At 34.7% G+C, this 15686-nt stretch overlaps 1 protein-coding gene across 3 annotated transcripts in view; it reads left to right on the top strand.

Annotated features, from left to right (window-relative positions):
• The window catches only part of LOC579634 (lisH domain-containing protein ARMC9), a 33753-nt gene extending 20316 nt beyond the window's left edge, over nucleotides 1-13437 (top strand). The window contains exons 17-28 of one of the 3 annotated variants that reach the window (XM_030987152.1): nucleotides 1082-1172; nucleotides 1797-1846; nucleotides 3091-3201; nucleotides 4328-4389; nucleotides 4927-4966; nucleotides 6099-6186; nucleotides 6821-6908; nucleotides 7302-7462; nucleotides 8231-8323; nucleotides 9652-9750; nucleotides 10457-10516; nucleotides 13288-13437. In XM_030987152.1, the coding sequence (XP_030843012.1) occupies nucleotides 1082-1172; nucleotides 1797-1846; nucleotides 3091-3201; nucleotides 4328-4389; nucleotides 4927-4966; nucleotides 6099-6186; nucleotides 6821-6908; nucleotides 7302-7462; nucleotides 8231-8323; nucleotides 9652-9750; nucleotides 10457-10516; nucleotides 13288-13340 (996 nt within the window). In that variant the 3' untranslated portion in view covers nucleotides 13341-13437. The remainder of the gene's footprint in view (nucleotides 1-1081; nucleotides 1173-1796; nucleotides 1847-3090; nucleotides 3202-4327; nucleotides 4390-4926; nucleotides 4967-6098; nucleotides 6187-6820; nucleotides 6909-7301; nucleotides 7463-8230; nucleotides 8324-9651; nucleotides 9751-10456; nucleotides 10517-13287) is intronic. The other 2 variants (XM_030987153.1, XM_030987154.1) reach the window with 2 other exon arrangements.
• Nucleotides 13438-15686: the final 2249 nt, after the last annotated feature.

Consider the following 15686-nt stretch of genomic DNA (forward strand, 5'->3'; position numbering starts at 1 on the left):
ATTTTATTCTATAGTTGTCTCTAAAGTTCAAACCCTGGTGTAGAATACTGAGAACCTGTTAGGAACTAATCCCTTGAATGCTTTAAGTGATGCAAAGGCTTGTTCAGATATGGCGTGGTAAACCACAGTAGAAGAGCTATGGCTTATTTACGCCTCCGCTACAAAGTAGCCCGAGGCATTATGTTTTCGGGTTGTCCGTCCGTCCGTTCATACGTACGTACGTCCCATTCTCGTGATCGCGTTATCTCAAGAACCAATTGATGGATTCCCGCCAAACTTGGGTCATGTATGTATCTTGCAGAGCCAATGAACTGAATAGATTTTGGGGTCACGAGATTCAAGGTCAAAGGTCACAGGACTCATTATGTATGCAAAAATAGCTTGTGATTGCTTTATCTCAAGAACCCATTGATGGATTCCCGCCAAACTTGGGTCATGTATGTATCTTGCAGAGCCAATGAACTGATTAGATTTTGGGGTCACGAGATTCAAGGTCAAAGGTCACAGGACTCATTATGTATGCAAAAATAGCTTGTGATTGCTTTATCTCAAGAACCCTTGATGGATTCCCGCCAAACTTGGGTCATGTATATATCTTGCAGAGCCAATGAACTGATTAGATTTTGGGGTAATGAGGTCAAATGTCAGAAGTCACAGGGCTCATGATGAATGCAAAAATAGCTCGCTTCTGTTTTGGTTTGTAAAATTGCTCCATGGCGGAGGCATCATTTTCGACTGCGCGCGGTCGAAGGTCCATCTAGTTTAAAACATGTCGAATGAACGGCAACTGCGCGCAACTAAGGACTTTTGCATTTTCACTGAGCTCTGTGTTATAAGAAAGAGAAATCTGAAGCGTAATACACTTAACGTCATCACAAAATGCAGCGGTTTTGCAGAGTCAAGGTTGTTTGTTATGCAATTTAAAGGGGAACACATCAAAATATCATGTTATTGCATGTACATCATGGACCACGACCCCTCTACTACATACCATTTCATTAAATAATGCATACCCTGCTATATTTTGAAAGGATCACATAATGTATGCCCATATAAAGATATTCATTTTGTTTATGTACAGGGTATGGAGGAGATCTTGAAATGTTTCATAAAAGAGGATACACCAGAAATGAACAGACAAATTCATTTCATCATCAAACAACTCAACTCAGGTCTGTGGTCTGTTATCTTTTATGATTCTTTTCAATATTATCATACATGTACATCTTGCTTGGTACTGTATTCTATGATCTTTTCTTCTACTCTCTTGCTCTTTTGGCATCCTCATCATACAAAACTGATTTCCTTTAACTTACCCAACCAAAGCTATTTTACCATTACTGTAATTGTCTATGATTATGACTATTTCTTTTTGTAAACTGATCTTTAAACTTTTTACCAGTGGAAAACGAATTTCCAAATGGATGATAAATGCTTAATTTCATTTAATTCCCATATGTACATGTGTTTTCAGAAAAGGTACTTGTGTCACCTACAATAATGCACAGAATTTGACTAACATTATTCGGGCAGCAAGATAACAACAAATATTCATTGACTGACATGTTTAAAAGAATAATAAATTTGTACATCAATAACAAAGTTTTATTTAATTCTAACATTATGTTTCTTGTTGTTGTTTGTTTTGTTTTGTTTTTGTATTTTTTTAAAACTTCTTTTGGAAAACACAAGATGTTATAGGGAAATAGGGAAACAGTGCACAAATCAGCATTGGCAATTCAAATGATACATTGTTCCTTCTGTAATCTTTGTACATTTATATATTCTTTCTACAGATGTGATAGGAGACGAGGTGGATTCAGATGACGAGGATGATGAGGACGAGGTTTGTTTTTATTTAACAATTTGCGTAGATTCTGTATAGGCAAGGAGTATCCTGGTCTACATTTAATAATGCTTAAAAGTGTAACATCTGTAGAAAATAAGTCTTGTAAACAGGACTATTTTAGAGCCATGATTTGCTACATGAATTTAATCTAATACAAATTATGTTGACTCCCGTAAAGGGACAGAGCTGTGTTTTATAAGAGCGATGTGGTAACAGGCTTTCAGACCTCATTGCAACTTAGAATCAGAAAAAAATTAATGTATTATGTTCTTCAGTTTTTCCATTGGGTATTTTTTAATTTTTGTCTGTATGTAATTAGATTTTTATTTAGTTATATCAATCAACTGATTATTGATGTTGATAATGATACTATTGATCATTTATGAGCTCTAAAAAAAAAAATACAATATAACAGAGTGTGAAGAGAAACATGAAATACATAGATTCATAAAAAGTAGTAAATCAAATTAAGTTACTAAGGAAAGAATTATGTTATAAGGGATCTTTTGAAAGAGGCAGGACAGGTTAAACATCTGATGAAAGTGTGATGTTGTTTCATGGTTTCAAGCACCCATTGTCAAAAAAAATTCAGTAGATGAGGATCTGGATTTGGGAATAATTAGTTTCTATTTGTCAGTTGTCAAGCAAAGGTTAAAAGCTGATATTTATATATTGGAGGGTGTCATTAAGATATTGATATTGATGTTTCAATGTTTTAATGTAAGAGTGCTAATCAAGAGTTTGTAAATGTCTGTAAAGGAAAGGCAATTGTTCATATATTGCATCATAAATGCATAGCTGCCAACCATTCCTACATTGTACATATATTTTGGAGGAATGATTCCTACTTTTGGGTCTTCAAATTTAAGTTAGAACCCTGGATTCCTCTCTTTTTCTCAAAAGCTCTGTGCAAAATATTTACAAAATTGACTGTATTCCTAATTTTGCCATGAGAGATTCCTAATTACTGCTGTGAACATAAAAGGTTGGTAGGTATACGTATGTATAAACAAGAAACAGAAAATCAATTTAAGCTAAGAAAGATAACCAACAATCTTTTTCAAGACTACCAACAGTACTTTTCAGAACTGCACACACTCAAGAAAGAAAGATTACAGAGAGTCCTTTCCAGGTCTCCCCAATCTTCCCCCTCTCTCACATGGTGCAACCGCAAGCTTACTGTATAAGAAAATGAAGTTGTGAAGAGTCCATAATGATGTGGATTTTTCTATTGTTTGTAGGAGGACCAAGACCAAGATGCTATGGAAGCTGACCTTGATAAAGCTGAGGTCATCACAGTACAGGACGGAGAACTAGTAGGAGAAAAACTACTCATGGCATATTATATGTGGGTAAGTTATCACGAGTATAGGATCTATATAAAGCTGAAGCAGCTAAATCACATCAAGAACAGCAGGAGACAAACTGGGGCCCGTTACACAAAACTTACCATTGATGGTAACTTTGCCATCAATGGTAACTACCATGGAAACCTTGATTTTGATTGGCTGTTGAGTCCTGTTACCATGGTAATTGTCATTATGCAACAGGCCCTGGTATTCTGTATGTGGATGAGTAGAGTTGTTATTGTAAAGTGGCCCAAACATTTGTCTTGAGATGTGAAGGCCATTTGTTTGAGAGCTGGTATGATACCAATGTCCTCTGGCAAGAACGAGGACCTGCATTTGCCATGCTTTACCCAGGTGTAGTCATATTTCGTTTCGGTAATGTAACTAAATTTAATGCACACATCGTTGTGAAGTGCCTCCATACAAATTATTTGATTCACCTATTACGAATAATTATATCTCAATAGTCAGAATGCGAATTGCATGCATTAGTTGATGCTAGGTAGAATAAACCTGGTTTGCCCTACCTAACAACATGTAACATATAGGGACTTCACATAGACGTGTGCATTAAATTTGATTACATTACGAAACTGGCATATTCGGTACCTGGTAGGATTTATCTGTTGATAAGGGGATAAAGGTTGTTAGAACTAAAGCGGAATGATTGGAATGTGATAAGTGCTCTACCAGAATAAAATAACTATTAGGTGAGTCCGGAATAGCTGCTTTCTGGTCAACATCTCCAATTAAGTTTTGCTTTCTTCAAATTAAAGTAAAACATAATTTAACAAAGAAATAAATGATAATCGTAGATAAAAGCATATACATTCAATGGTGTAGAAAAAGTTAATATTGAAGATATTTGGGACTGATAAAGAACAATCAACACATCAAAGGTGAATCCCTTTGAAGATTTTAATCACAAAAGCTTCAGGTCACAGTGTTAAACGTTTAAGAGTATGCATGGATATAAAAACTCACTCATCAAATGAATACCGATCATACAACAAATAAAAAAATGAATCCTGTCAGTAGGTGAAGATAGAAAACCAGATCGATAAGACAGGAGTTGACGTGTACACGGGTTGATGTAGATTCATGAACATGTACATTTCTTCTGATGTAGGATGGAAGAACAGCTTCAAGAAGTGGAAGTCCGCAATCCACAAGGCCTACCAGTAAACAAAGGTAAGAACTTCATCTATTATTTTTTTTATTTTAACCCGTTTCTACCTACATGGCCCTGTTTCACATAACTTGTTATCAATAACAAGTTACAATAGCTGTTATAATCTACTGAAATTGTGGCATTTGATTGGCTGAGAGCAAATTTGTCATAGAAATATAGCATTTGTCATTGATAACAAGTTTGATGAAACAGGGCCAAGGCTTAGTGTGTATACAGTGTAAGTGCACTTATATCATCCACACACTGGGAGAAACAGTAAATTGTGTATATGTATTTGAAGAATGCAAAAACTTTTCACATGTTACTGTTTCAATATATGATTAAACTGAAAATGTCCTGGGGTCATATTTTGTTAAAAACTTTGATTCATGGCCATTATTTCAAAATAAAACCTATAGAGTTTCTTACATAATGCATTTTCACAATAATGTTATTTAATCATTTAAATGACTTTGATACATATGTGTTCTTTACCCTTGGAATGTAAGTGTCTGACAATAGAGAGCTGTTGACTTGATTCATTTCTTTTCTTCTAGTGTTATGGAGCCCTCACATCCCAGTGGTACAAATGGTCAGGTAAAAAATAATTTCTTTAGTCTTATTTTCTTTCTTTTGTCTTCCTCTCTCTCTCTCTCTCTCTCTCTCTCTCTCTCTCTCTCTTCCTCTTCAATTATTCTTTCTCTTTCATTACTCTTGTTTAACTTTCAGTACGCACAATTACGGTTTCAATCTTTTTCATTTAATCTGGTAGAGGCAAGCCATATTCTTTACAGCTAATTAAATCAGTGTTCGATCTTTAAATTGGCAACAGTAATACTTTCTGTTTGCTTATATTACATTTACATTCTTTCAACAAAATGTTATGTTTTTCTCGTTTCATGAAATTTACCTACCAGTATTGTAATTATACATGCATGTATATTATAATAATATTATGGTTGATGGTGATGATTAATGTTATCATGTACAGCGTTTGAGGGAATATACAGTTTATTTTCATATAAAAGTTGTTGCATATTAATTCGAAAGTTGCAGTGGAAAGGGCCATTTTTGTAATGTAATCAAATATACTGGATAAATCTTTGTTAAGTGCCTCGTTACAAATTCTTTCGTTCACCTCTTACAAATAAATGTTAATTCAATAGTCAATTTAATAGGCAAGTCGTAGTATTTGTCCTACCTAGCAACAAATAATGCATGCAATTTGCATTCTGACAATTGAAATACATTTATTTGTAAAATGCGAACGAAATAATTTGTAATGAAGAACTTAAAAGCATTGTTTAACGATGTTAAATCTGAGATGCATGGCTTTACGTGTTACCAGTGTCTGTGATATGGTGTAACATTGAAGCCCTAAAATAATTGCGCTTCAAAATTATCATGAAGTGCCTCAAAAAAGTAAAAGTCTTTTAGTGACCAGTTTTTACCATACTCATTTTCCCCAATAGACTGTAGTGTAATAAAAACCGTTAGGAAAACAAAAAAATTAAATTTTGATTTCCAATCATAAGTAGGCCTATCTTGATAATCAGACAGGCGATCGGCTTGTAAAAGTCATGGGATTCCTGACCGACCTAAAGGTTTGTAATTATGAGTGCAGCATGAGCTAAATCCAGGATTTTGTTTCAGAATCTGAGGCAATATTACTGAGTCACTTTAACAAAGATTATTACTAAGATGGCGTATTGTGTTGTGATGTTTGTAGATCTCTAGACCTCAGACGAGTAGTGGAAGCCGAGCAGGATCAGCCCAAGCTCAACGAGGTGCTTCAGCACATGAGCCAGCAGCGTCAGGTAAATGACATTCGTTCATTATCATATCCTCTTTTAAAGGGGTGGTCACGCATACAGAGAATAAGGTGGTTAAGCATTATAGTGGAAGCTTCTGTAGATTTATATAACCTTATGTGTTGTATTAAAGTACTGTTATAATTTCATAGATATGTCTAAATATGAGAAAATGAAATAATATTATTATTTCTGCATCCTTTTAAGGTTTAAGGTACTGATCTCCAATTTTCAAAATATGAGCTCCCAAAATAAAACTTCTATAAAGAGATATTGCAAGTTGAAATACTCTATCAATTAATATAAAAGTAACTTGTGTAAAGACTACTTGATGCACCCATACACCTACTCATAGAAAAAGGATCATGCTGAACCTAAGTCTGACTATGTGTGTCAGGTTTCATGTTATTCTTCATATTCTTCTTTTTCATAGCTCATAGGATGCCAGATTTTAGTTTTTTAAGATTGATTTTATATATTCTTTGTGTACACAAATTTTCTTATAAGGTGATTGGTACTCGTCAATAGTGATTCGTACACTTATGAATTATCTTTGAAGGTAATTGGTAAACTTCTACGTTCTATTATTTCTATAAGAATTAATGATCCATCTAATCTATTGTTTTTTGTGATTTATCAGGAGATCCATCGGAAGAGAACGAGTCTGAACCAGCTCAACCCCACCCAGACAAACTAGCCACACCAGTCAAAAATAAATTCACTGGCAGGTGGGTCATTAGCTTTTTTAACATTCATTCATTTCAAGAATTTACCTCAAATGAAACATTCATATCTATTGGCAATCACAGAAAAATATTTCAGCTGTTAAAGCTTTGTCGTCCCAAAATTAAAATTTTATCACACCACCACTCTGGCTTAAATAAAACTTGGGTGTGTTTTCTTAATTTTAGAACATCACACTAGTTATTATGACCTTAGTAATTGTAGATATATTTGTCAAACACTTGTTTTTACTTTTATTATTATTTATTATTAATATTATTATTATTATTTTTATAATATTATTATTAAATTTTTCATTGATATTGTTATTTCAAAATATCACTCTAGTTATTCTGACCAACGTAATTCTATTTTGTAAATATATTTATCCTCCTCAGAGTTGGAGAGTATGACAATGCCTTTGGGAGCAAGCCCAAGATCCCAAGAACTCCGGAGCCAGGAAATAGACCAGCGAGCAGGGGCATGACCCCGCCCCCTCCTATCAAATCATCCGATTCCCCTCCCCTTAGCAGACCAGGCACAGGAACAAGCAGACAGAGTAAGTCAAACACCTCCAAAATTGTCCCGAAATCAGTTAATGGATCGGCATTGTAATATTAATAATAATAAAAGTAATAATAATCTTTTTAGTCCACTCCCAATTTTATTAAACCGAAACGGAAATTCTTTTTGCCCAATATTGATCGTGAGCCCGGCAGCCACTGAGCAGCGCCAGATCGACGTTGCTCTATCCCTTATTGTTGAACGCCAAACAAGGTAGCAGCAACTCCCATCTTTTCACGTCTTTTGGTATGACGCGGCCCGGGTTCGAACCACGACCTCCTGGTTGTGAGGCGGACGCTCTACTGACTGAGCCAACACTCCGGTATTTCTCTCCGTCTTCATTTACTACATGATGCTCAATCATTCATAACAATCTTTCAGCCCTGTGTTATTGATATTGACATTATGTATGTAAAAAATGTATTTCTTACACAGTCATTTTACTTTGTGCTCCTTTTGCCAAGCTGTCACTTTAGATAAATGTGTTGACCTCTCTGCCCATTATTATTTGATTAGTCTTCAAAGTTTGCATGCATTTATAATTTATTTTTATTTCGGTTTTTCTGCATATCGCATGTCTCTTTCACTGAATTACATATGTTTATTCATACCTTTATTTTCTGGTCAAGGTAGTATTGTTACAGTCATATTCACATCATTTCCTGTCCCAACTCTTCCTTTTTTTTACCCAATATTTGAAGTTTAGAGCTACTTTATTTGTCAAGTCTATACATGTTATTTTTTCACCCTCTCGGTCAATCAGGGAAACGTAATGCTCAGACACTTCCTCCTGTGGAAAATGTGGAGTTGACAGATCAAGCTCTTCCAGCGTTGAGTCACCCTCCCTCAAGAGAAGGTAGCTGTAAGAGAGTGACTCACTAACCACATATATCTTGCCATGTATATCGCTGTTACTAACAGGGAGGACAACCAAAAGAACTACTGGATGACTAAATGGTTCAACATGCTATGCTGTGATGTAATATTTCATTGGTGTTAGGGCATGTACTCAAATATGCATAGATGTATCAACAGCTGCTTGGTTGAAAATAAAAACACATTTTAAATATGGCAGGCTTTATTTTATACTTTCATTTTTTTTTGCAGTGAGTTATATGTTGACTATGGTGTTAAAGCAATCATTTTCATGTATTTTTGTCTGCATTCGCAAGCATAACAAAATTATATTCTGCTTGCAAAACGATCATACAGCCACAATTTGGGTTTTTCTTATTATTTCACACACTTTTACATAGATGAAAGAAAACTTGTACTAAAGGATATGAAGTTAATTGATTCCAATCACTTTCGTGAATTTTTCTGATGTGACATCTCTCTTCTATTACTCTTTCTCTTCATTCTTGCTTGCTCTCTCTCTCTCTCTCTCCATTTATCTTTCTTTCCTATTGCTAACTCTTTTCCTGTTCCTCTGCCTCATTCTTTGTCTCTGTCTGTATTTCTCTCCCCCTCTCTCTATCTTTATCATTGTTTCTTTATCTCTGTTTGTCTGTCTTTCTCTCCCTCTCTCTCTCTCTCTCTCTCTCTATCATTGTTTTGTCTCTGTCTGTCTGTCTTTCCGCCTCTCTCTTTCTCATTGTTTCTTTGCTCTGTCTGTCTGTCTCTCTTTCTAATTATTTCTTTGCTCTGTCTCTCTCTCCCTGTTTCTGTCTCTGTCTCCGTCTCTCCCTCTCTATCTTTCTCATTGTTTCATTGTCATTAATATGATATATACTCTGTCATGTCTGTCTCTCTTTCTCTCCATCTGTCTCTCTCACTCTGTCTCTGTCTCTCCCTCTCTATCTTTCTCATTGTTTCATTGTCATTAATATGATATATACTGTCTCTGTCTGTCTCTCTCCCTCTGTCTCTGTCTCCATCTCTCTCTCTCTCTCTCTCTATCTTTCTCATTGTGTCATTGTCATTAATATGATATATACTCTGTCTCTGTCTGTCTGTCTCTCTCTCTCTCTCTTTCTCTCCATCTGTCTCTCTCCCTCTGTCTCTGTCTCCATCTCTCTCTCTATCTTTCTCATTGTTTCATTGACATTAATATGATATATACTCTGTCTCTGTCTGTCTGTCTCTTTTTCTCTCCATCTGTCTCTCTCTCTCCCACTCCCTCTCTCCATCTCTATCATCCTCATTGTTTCATTGTCATTAATATGATATAAACTTGATTTCTAGATGCGTTGGCTACGCCTGAGAGTTCCATCAGTATTTACATCAGTGATCACGGAAGCACACCCTCCAACTACTCCAGATCCAGACTAGGCTCCGTCAAAAGTAATCATTCTCTACCTACCCAGTCTAGTTCCATATAATAATGATAATAATAATAAAATGCACTTATATTGCGCCATCTATCTAGTAGACTATTCTGAGGCGCATTGTGAAATTAAGAAATTTGGAAGAAGAATCCCACCGCTGCCACCATGACAGTAAAGATAACACTCCAACAAAAAAATGTGTTCATACAACAGAAATGTCTTTAGGTTAGAATCAAGAATCAAGAATTTCTAAGGACTGTATTTGAGCTGGTAATTGATTTTATAAACATGGTGCAACAGTTGAGAAAGCTCTATATAATTCATCCCCATATACCCCATTTCTAGTAGTCTACATATGAAAGCCATAAGGGCATTAGCTGTACCGGTATGTAAAATTCTTTTAGTTAATGCCCTTTTGGCTCTAGAATTAGAAGAATTAGAGTTAGTAGTGGAAGAAGAAGGAAGAACAAGAAGAACAAGAAGAACAAAAATTGAAAGAAAAAGAACAAGAAGAACAAGAAGAAAAATTGAGAGAAAAACAAGAAGAACAAGAAGGAGAAGAACAAGAAGACGAAGAAGTAGAACAAGAAGAACAAGAAGGGAAAAAAAATCAGAATAATGTAACATCTAAAGCATTTCTTTATTTCAGTTTATAACATGAAACCTGAGTGCTTAGCGTTGAGGACTGGAGAAAATTAAAACTTGAGTTCTATTCTTTGTAGGTGTAAGATCAGTTGTGAGCCCAGGGGAATTCGATAGGAGTCCACCAGCATCTGCAGCAAGTAAGGTTTAAGACTGCAGTGCTGCATACTAACAAACATTGACCATGATGCTAACATATGTTGACATGCACTGCACAGCACTTTAGTAGGTCACAGGATTTAACAAACTGATTTGGTATAAAAATAAAAAAAATAATCATGTTTTTATTAAATTAAAAGTCTGTTGACTGAAAGGGAGGCCAATCTTTATGTATATATTTATAAATATGAAATAAAGAATAGCTTAGAGTATATCTTCTTCAACAAGTATATATACTTATTGAGATTCATTCATGATAATGCTTTAACATTAACTTGGATGTACAGAAGTAGTTACTGCACATGGAACACTTGCACATTATTGTAATACATTCATGTAATAGAGATAAGTTATGTACATGTTATATATACTGTAATTATATAGTTACTTCGTGAAGGGTTTGAAGTCTTTGCTATCAAAATACTACATTCCTGCTTTGGCAAGATGTTGATTAATGATGTCTGTGAGTCTAGAAGAGTTGTGTAGGAATTTTTGATCTATGAAAATTAACAGTACACTGTAAGCTGTACCTTTATTACAGGTCTATTCGAAAGTATGTACAACGTTTTGTTCAAGATCATCGCAGTTTTAAACAAGAGGTATTCATGTACACACTGGCTCTATTAAGCTCATGTTTTACTACAAACATTGACTCAATATGTTACAAGTTAAAGAATGGTTGCAAAAGTTTGAGATATGATCCATGAAAGTAATTGCATTTTTATATTTCAGTAACATCGCACATTCCTGAGAAACATAAACGAGTCATAGGAAATAATGTGCTGAATTATAGCTTTTATTTAGCAGCTTTGATATAGGAATTTCGTATTTATTGTAAATTTTCTCCTGCATAAATTTATTCTCTCTTTGATTTCAAAATGATATCTTTTATCCCACCATGCAACTGAAGGTGTGAGAGCGGACCAAGTATCACCCATTCATAGGAAGCCTCAGAGTAAGACTAGTCTGCTACCAGAGTTCCGATGCACTTCACATCACTCCTTTTTGAACTTTTTTTTTCCTTTTTTTTTTCTTTAAATTTTTTGTTGTTGAGCTTTTACACCCTGTATAACATTTTTTGTTACCGGTTTGCTGTTACCTTCTGCTTAAATTTGCACTGTATTCTATATTACATGAGGTACGCAGATGTTGCTATTTCATGCCACTACAATGCAGATACAGTAGTCGGTATTGAAGTGCCTTGATGCTTGGCCTTGGTCTAGGTCTAGTATGCCTTAGCCTTGGATTTGATCTTGTTTGCCTTAGCCCTGGTCTTGGTCTTGTATGCCTTGGCCTTGGTCTTGGTCTTGTTTGCCTTAGCCTTGGTCTTGTATGCCTTAGCCTTGGTCTTGGTCTTGTGTGCCTTAGCCTTGGCCTTGATGGTCAAATTACATGTAGTATGTGCTGACATATTTTACTACTCATAAAAATGAAATTACTCAATTATTTCAACTGTTGGTGCTACTTCAGTTACTGCTTCTAATTATTACTTTTATAAGTTTGTCTTCTTTAATTCACACATATATAATCATCCTTCCTCCTGTTCTGTGTCATCTGTCATGTGTCATCATGATATTAATGCTTCCAATTTGCAGTGAATTAACATGCACGGTTTTGCTTTAGAAAACTGATATTTAATAATAATAACTTTATCACATACAGGAATATTCAACTCGTGAAGGTGAACATCAAAAAGGCCTACAACAATGGAATTGCTATTTCTTTTTTTTAAAGATGATATTTTTTATGTGATTGTGTGAACTTTCTTCATCTCTCTCTCATCAATTTTCTTTATAAGTCGTTTAATTGTTGGATGTTCGAGACATATCAATCTAGTGAAAAGTATGTCATATGCATTATGCCTGAGTGAATGAATCTGGTAATGACATTCGTAGTCAAGTGTAATTATGAAGTGCAAGATAACTGCTATAACTCCAGCATACTTTACACTTTTGAAATCCAACCTTTCTTCACAAAAAATTCCCTAAAACAAAACTCCCTCAACAAAATTTGTCAATCTTGGTATCATTTTTTGTGTGAAAATTTCTCCTTCTGCTGGTACCAGTCAATTTTAAACCATATTATTGAAAGTATGCTAGGTTTTTTTCTTCTGTTCTTTTTTGGGAGGGGGGCCCAATGTATAAGGGGTGATCAGAAGGATCACAGGGGGGTGTTTCACAAAGATCCTAAGTTGGACTTAACAATTATGGAAAGCTGTTAGCATCTTTAAAAATATTTTGTAAAAGTTATTTTAAAAGGCATAAAATGTTGATTCAAATCATTCATTTTTGGTATTATCAAGGAGATTTTATGTTCTTGATGTGGAATGTAAGAAGTCTAAAATATTGCTTTTGAATATATTTTATTTTAAGGCTACAAATGGCTCTCCATAATGTTTGAGTCCAAAAAACTTAGAGTTAATTTAGACTTAGGATCTTTGGGAAACACACCCAAGATCGCAATAGTCTAGTGGTATTGTCCTTGATTATTCTAATCCCACCGCTGCCACTGACAGTAAAGCTAATGCTCCAACCACAATAGTTATGGTTACCGCTTACCTGTCCATATATGGAGAACAAGGTGTGGCACCGAACAGGGCAGAGGTCAACACTTTTTAGCTGATCATAACAATGAATAATGTTAATGTAGAGAGAAGCATTACACATTGACATTGGATTTAATTTTAGTATTTGCGATCATGTTTCTACGAAAGTTTGTTATTTGGAAAATGTTTTTTTGTTTTAATCTTCAGGTGCTGCCTCAAGAAGACAAGGCAGTGCTGGATCGTCTGGTAGAAATAAATGATGACAGGTGACTTGATGTGGAGTGCTCAATGGTGTACACCATGCTTGATTGACACGTCATGAAGCATCCTCACTACAGTGGAACCTGTTTAGAAAGACCACCCAAATATTAATGAGATGTTATATACTAGTGGTTGTTAAGGTACAGTGAAACCTGTTTATAGAGATCACACAAGGGAGACAAGAAAAGTGGTCTTTATAGGCAGATGGTCTTTATGAACAGGTTCCTTTAGTACAGGTTTGTTAGAGAAACAATTGTCAAGGGAAAAATTAAAATGTGGTCTTTATACAAAGGTGGAGGCTAAAGCAGGTTTCACTGTATCTAACTGAGAAATATTGTTTGCCATTTAGAGGTGTTGTAGTCGAGTAGATACGTCATGGACTGTGGATCACAAGGTCCGCGGCTCAAGTCCCACCGCGGCACCAATGTCCTTTAAAGACATTAAGCTACATTTGCCACACTTGTCCCAGGTGATGTAAAGGAATACCTGGCAGGAATTAATTCATTGAAATGCTAGAGCACCGTAATGGCAGCCATGCTAAAGCCGCTGTAATAATCGGGAGCGCCAGGAGTGTCAGGTATGACAGATATGAGCGCTATACAAACCTCACTATTATTATTGTTATTATTGGACGAATAGAGACATAGTTTATATCTATAGGTAATTACCTTGTTAAGATTTATGGAGACAGAAGAAGTGGTCTTTATTGACAGGTGGTCAATGAAGGCTTGTTTGACCGAGACTAAGATTAATCAGGGTAACTAAGAAAGAAAAAGAATTGTTTTTTATTTATATATTGGTGTTGGCTAAAGTATATATCACCAAGAAAAAACTGTTAAATGTACACAAAATATTGTACTTTTAGACAGAGGATAGAGTTTGCTTTTCACCTTTATTTGTTCAGCTGATTCTTATTCTTCAATCAAAAGGAGGCTTGTGAAGAGTTAGGTTTCATGATATGCCTGAATGGACATGTATATTATGTGTGTGAATTAAGAGGAAAGGTAAATGTAAATGACATTACTTTATAGTTTATTTTAGATTAAGAGAAGGTTTAACAGGACACAGACCTTTTGTCCTGTACACTGGAACATCTTTGTTCTAACATAAGGTGATTTGTTTCAATTCGTATAGATGCATCTAGAAAAAACATAACAAAATCCACATACGACAATTCTTTTACATTTCACAAAACTTTATTTTACTAGAAACACAAAACTTTATTTTTTACTAGAAATGTATTGTTTACTTTTAAGTGCATGTATATTTACAAATGTACATGTATTCTGTTGTAACATATCATACAAAATATTATTTATATACAATTCATGAATGTACAATTCATTAAGTTTGGCAAAATTATTTTTGTTAAACGTTCTGCTCTATACAGCTTTATTACCAAAAAAAGTAGCAACTATATAAAGATTTATTAAGATATAACAATATAGAGAAAATATGTTACCAGCATGCTCCATATACCTAAGGGATGGCTTAGTGTATTCATATGAATAAACAGGATATTTAAAAGACTCGGAATGAGGGATACTGTGTATGCTGTGATCAAGATTTAGATAAAAAGGGGAATAAACAAAATTATGAATTGCTCTACAACTATATAATTTTAATGACATTTTCATATTTGATAATAAAACTTCTAAAATATTTTCATTCATATTAATGTTTAATGATGAAAAGAATTTTCAGACTGATAGCAGCCACTGATTTATATTTAGTGTCAGTAATATGATCTGCAGTTTTTACAAAAGAAATTTGTAAAAATCTAAGGATTTTCTGAATAATTTTGCTGACCCATAACTGTGTAAAATTCTGTTCTGTGATCTAAAATTCCAGGAGGTTTGTATGATATTAATTTTATAATTGCTGGCCGTTGCAAGTGGTTGTTATGGCCCATGATGTGTAGATATTAATACATGTATAAATGGCAGATAGAAGTATCATACAAGTAGATATTATTATGATGATGATGATAATGATTATCAGTACTTGATTTCATAGTTGTATTAATTCTGATGCAAAATGGAGTTGAATTTTGTTTTATAGGTGCTAAGATCAAAAAATTATACATTAATGCAGAATGAAATTGAGTATGACTTTGTCACAAATATTACATGGCAGGGGGAGGGGGGGGGGGATGAAATACAACAAATAAGGTAAATATTTGTATGATATTGTCACTATTGTGGATGTACTTCTAGTCCCACTTGAAAGATGATGGGCCAGGGACTTGTTTCATGTAATTGGTCTAATACTCACTTGATACCAAGCGTTTTCAAGACCAAAGGTGTCCAAGACTTGGGTCTGGTATACTTTCAGTCCCTTACATC

This window comes from Strongylocentrotus purpuratus, unplaced genomic scaffold (assembly GCF_000002235.5).
Source record: "Strongylocentrotus purpuratus isolate Spur 01 unplaced genomic scaffold, Spur_5.0 spur5_scaffold_16, whole genome shotgun sequence".
NCBI classification, from domain to species: Eukaryota; Metazoa; Echinodermata; class Echinoidea; order Camarodonta; family Strongylocentrotidae; genus Strongylocentrotus; species Strongylocentrotus purpuratus.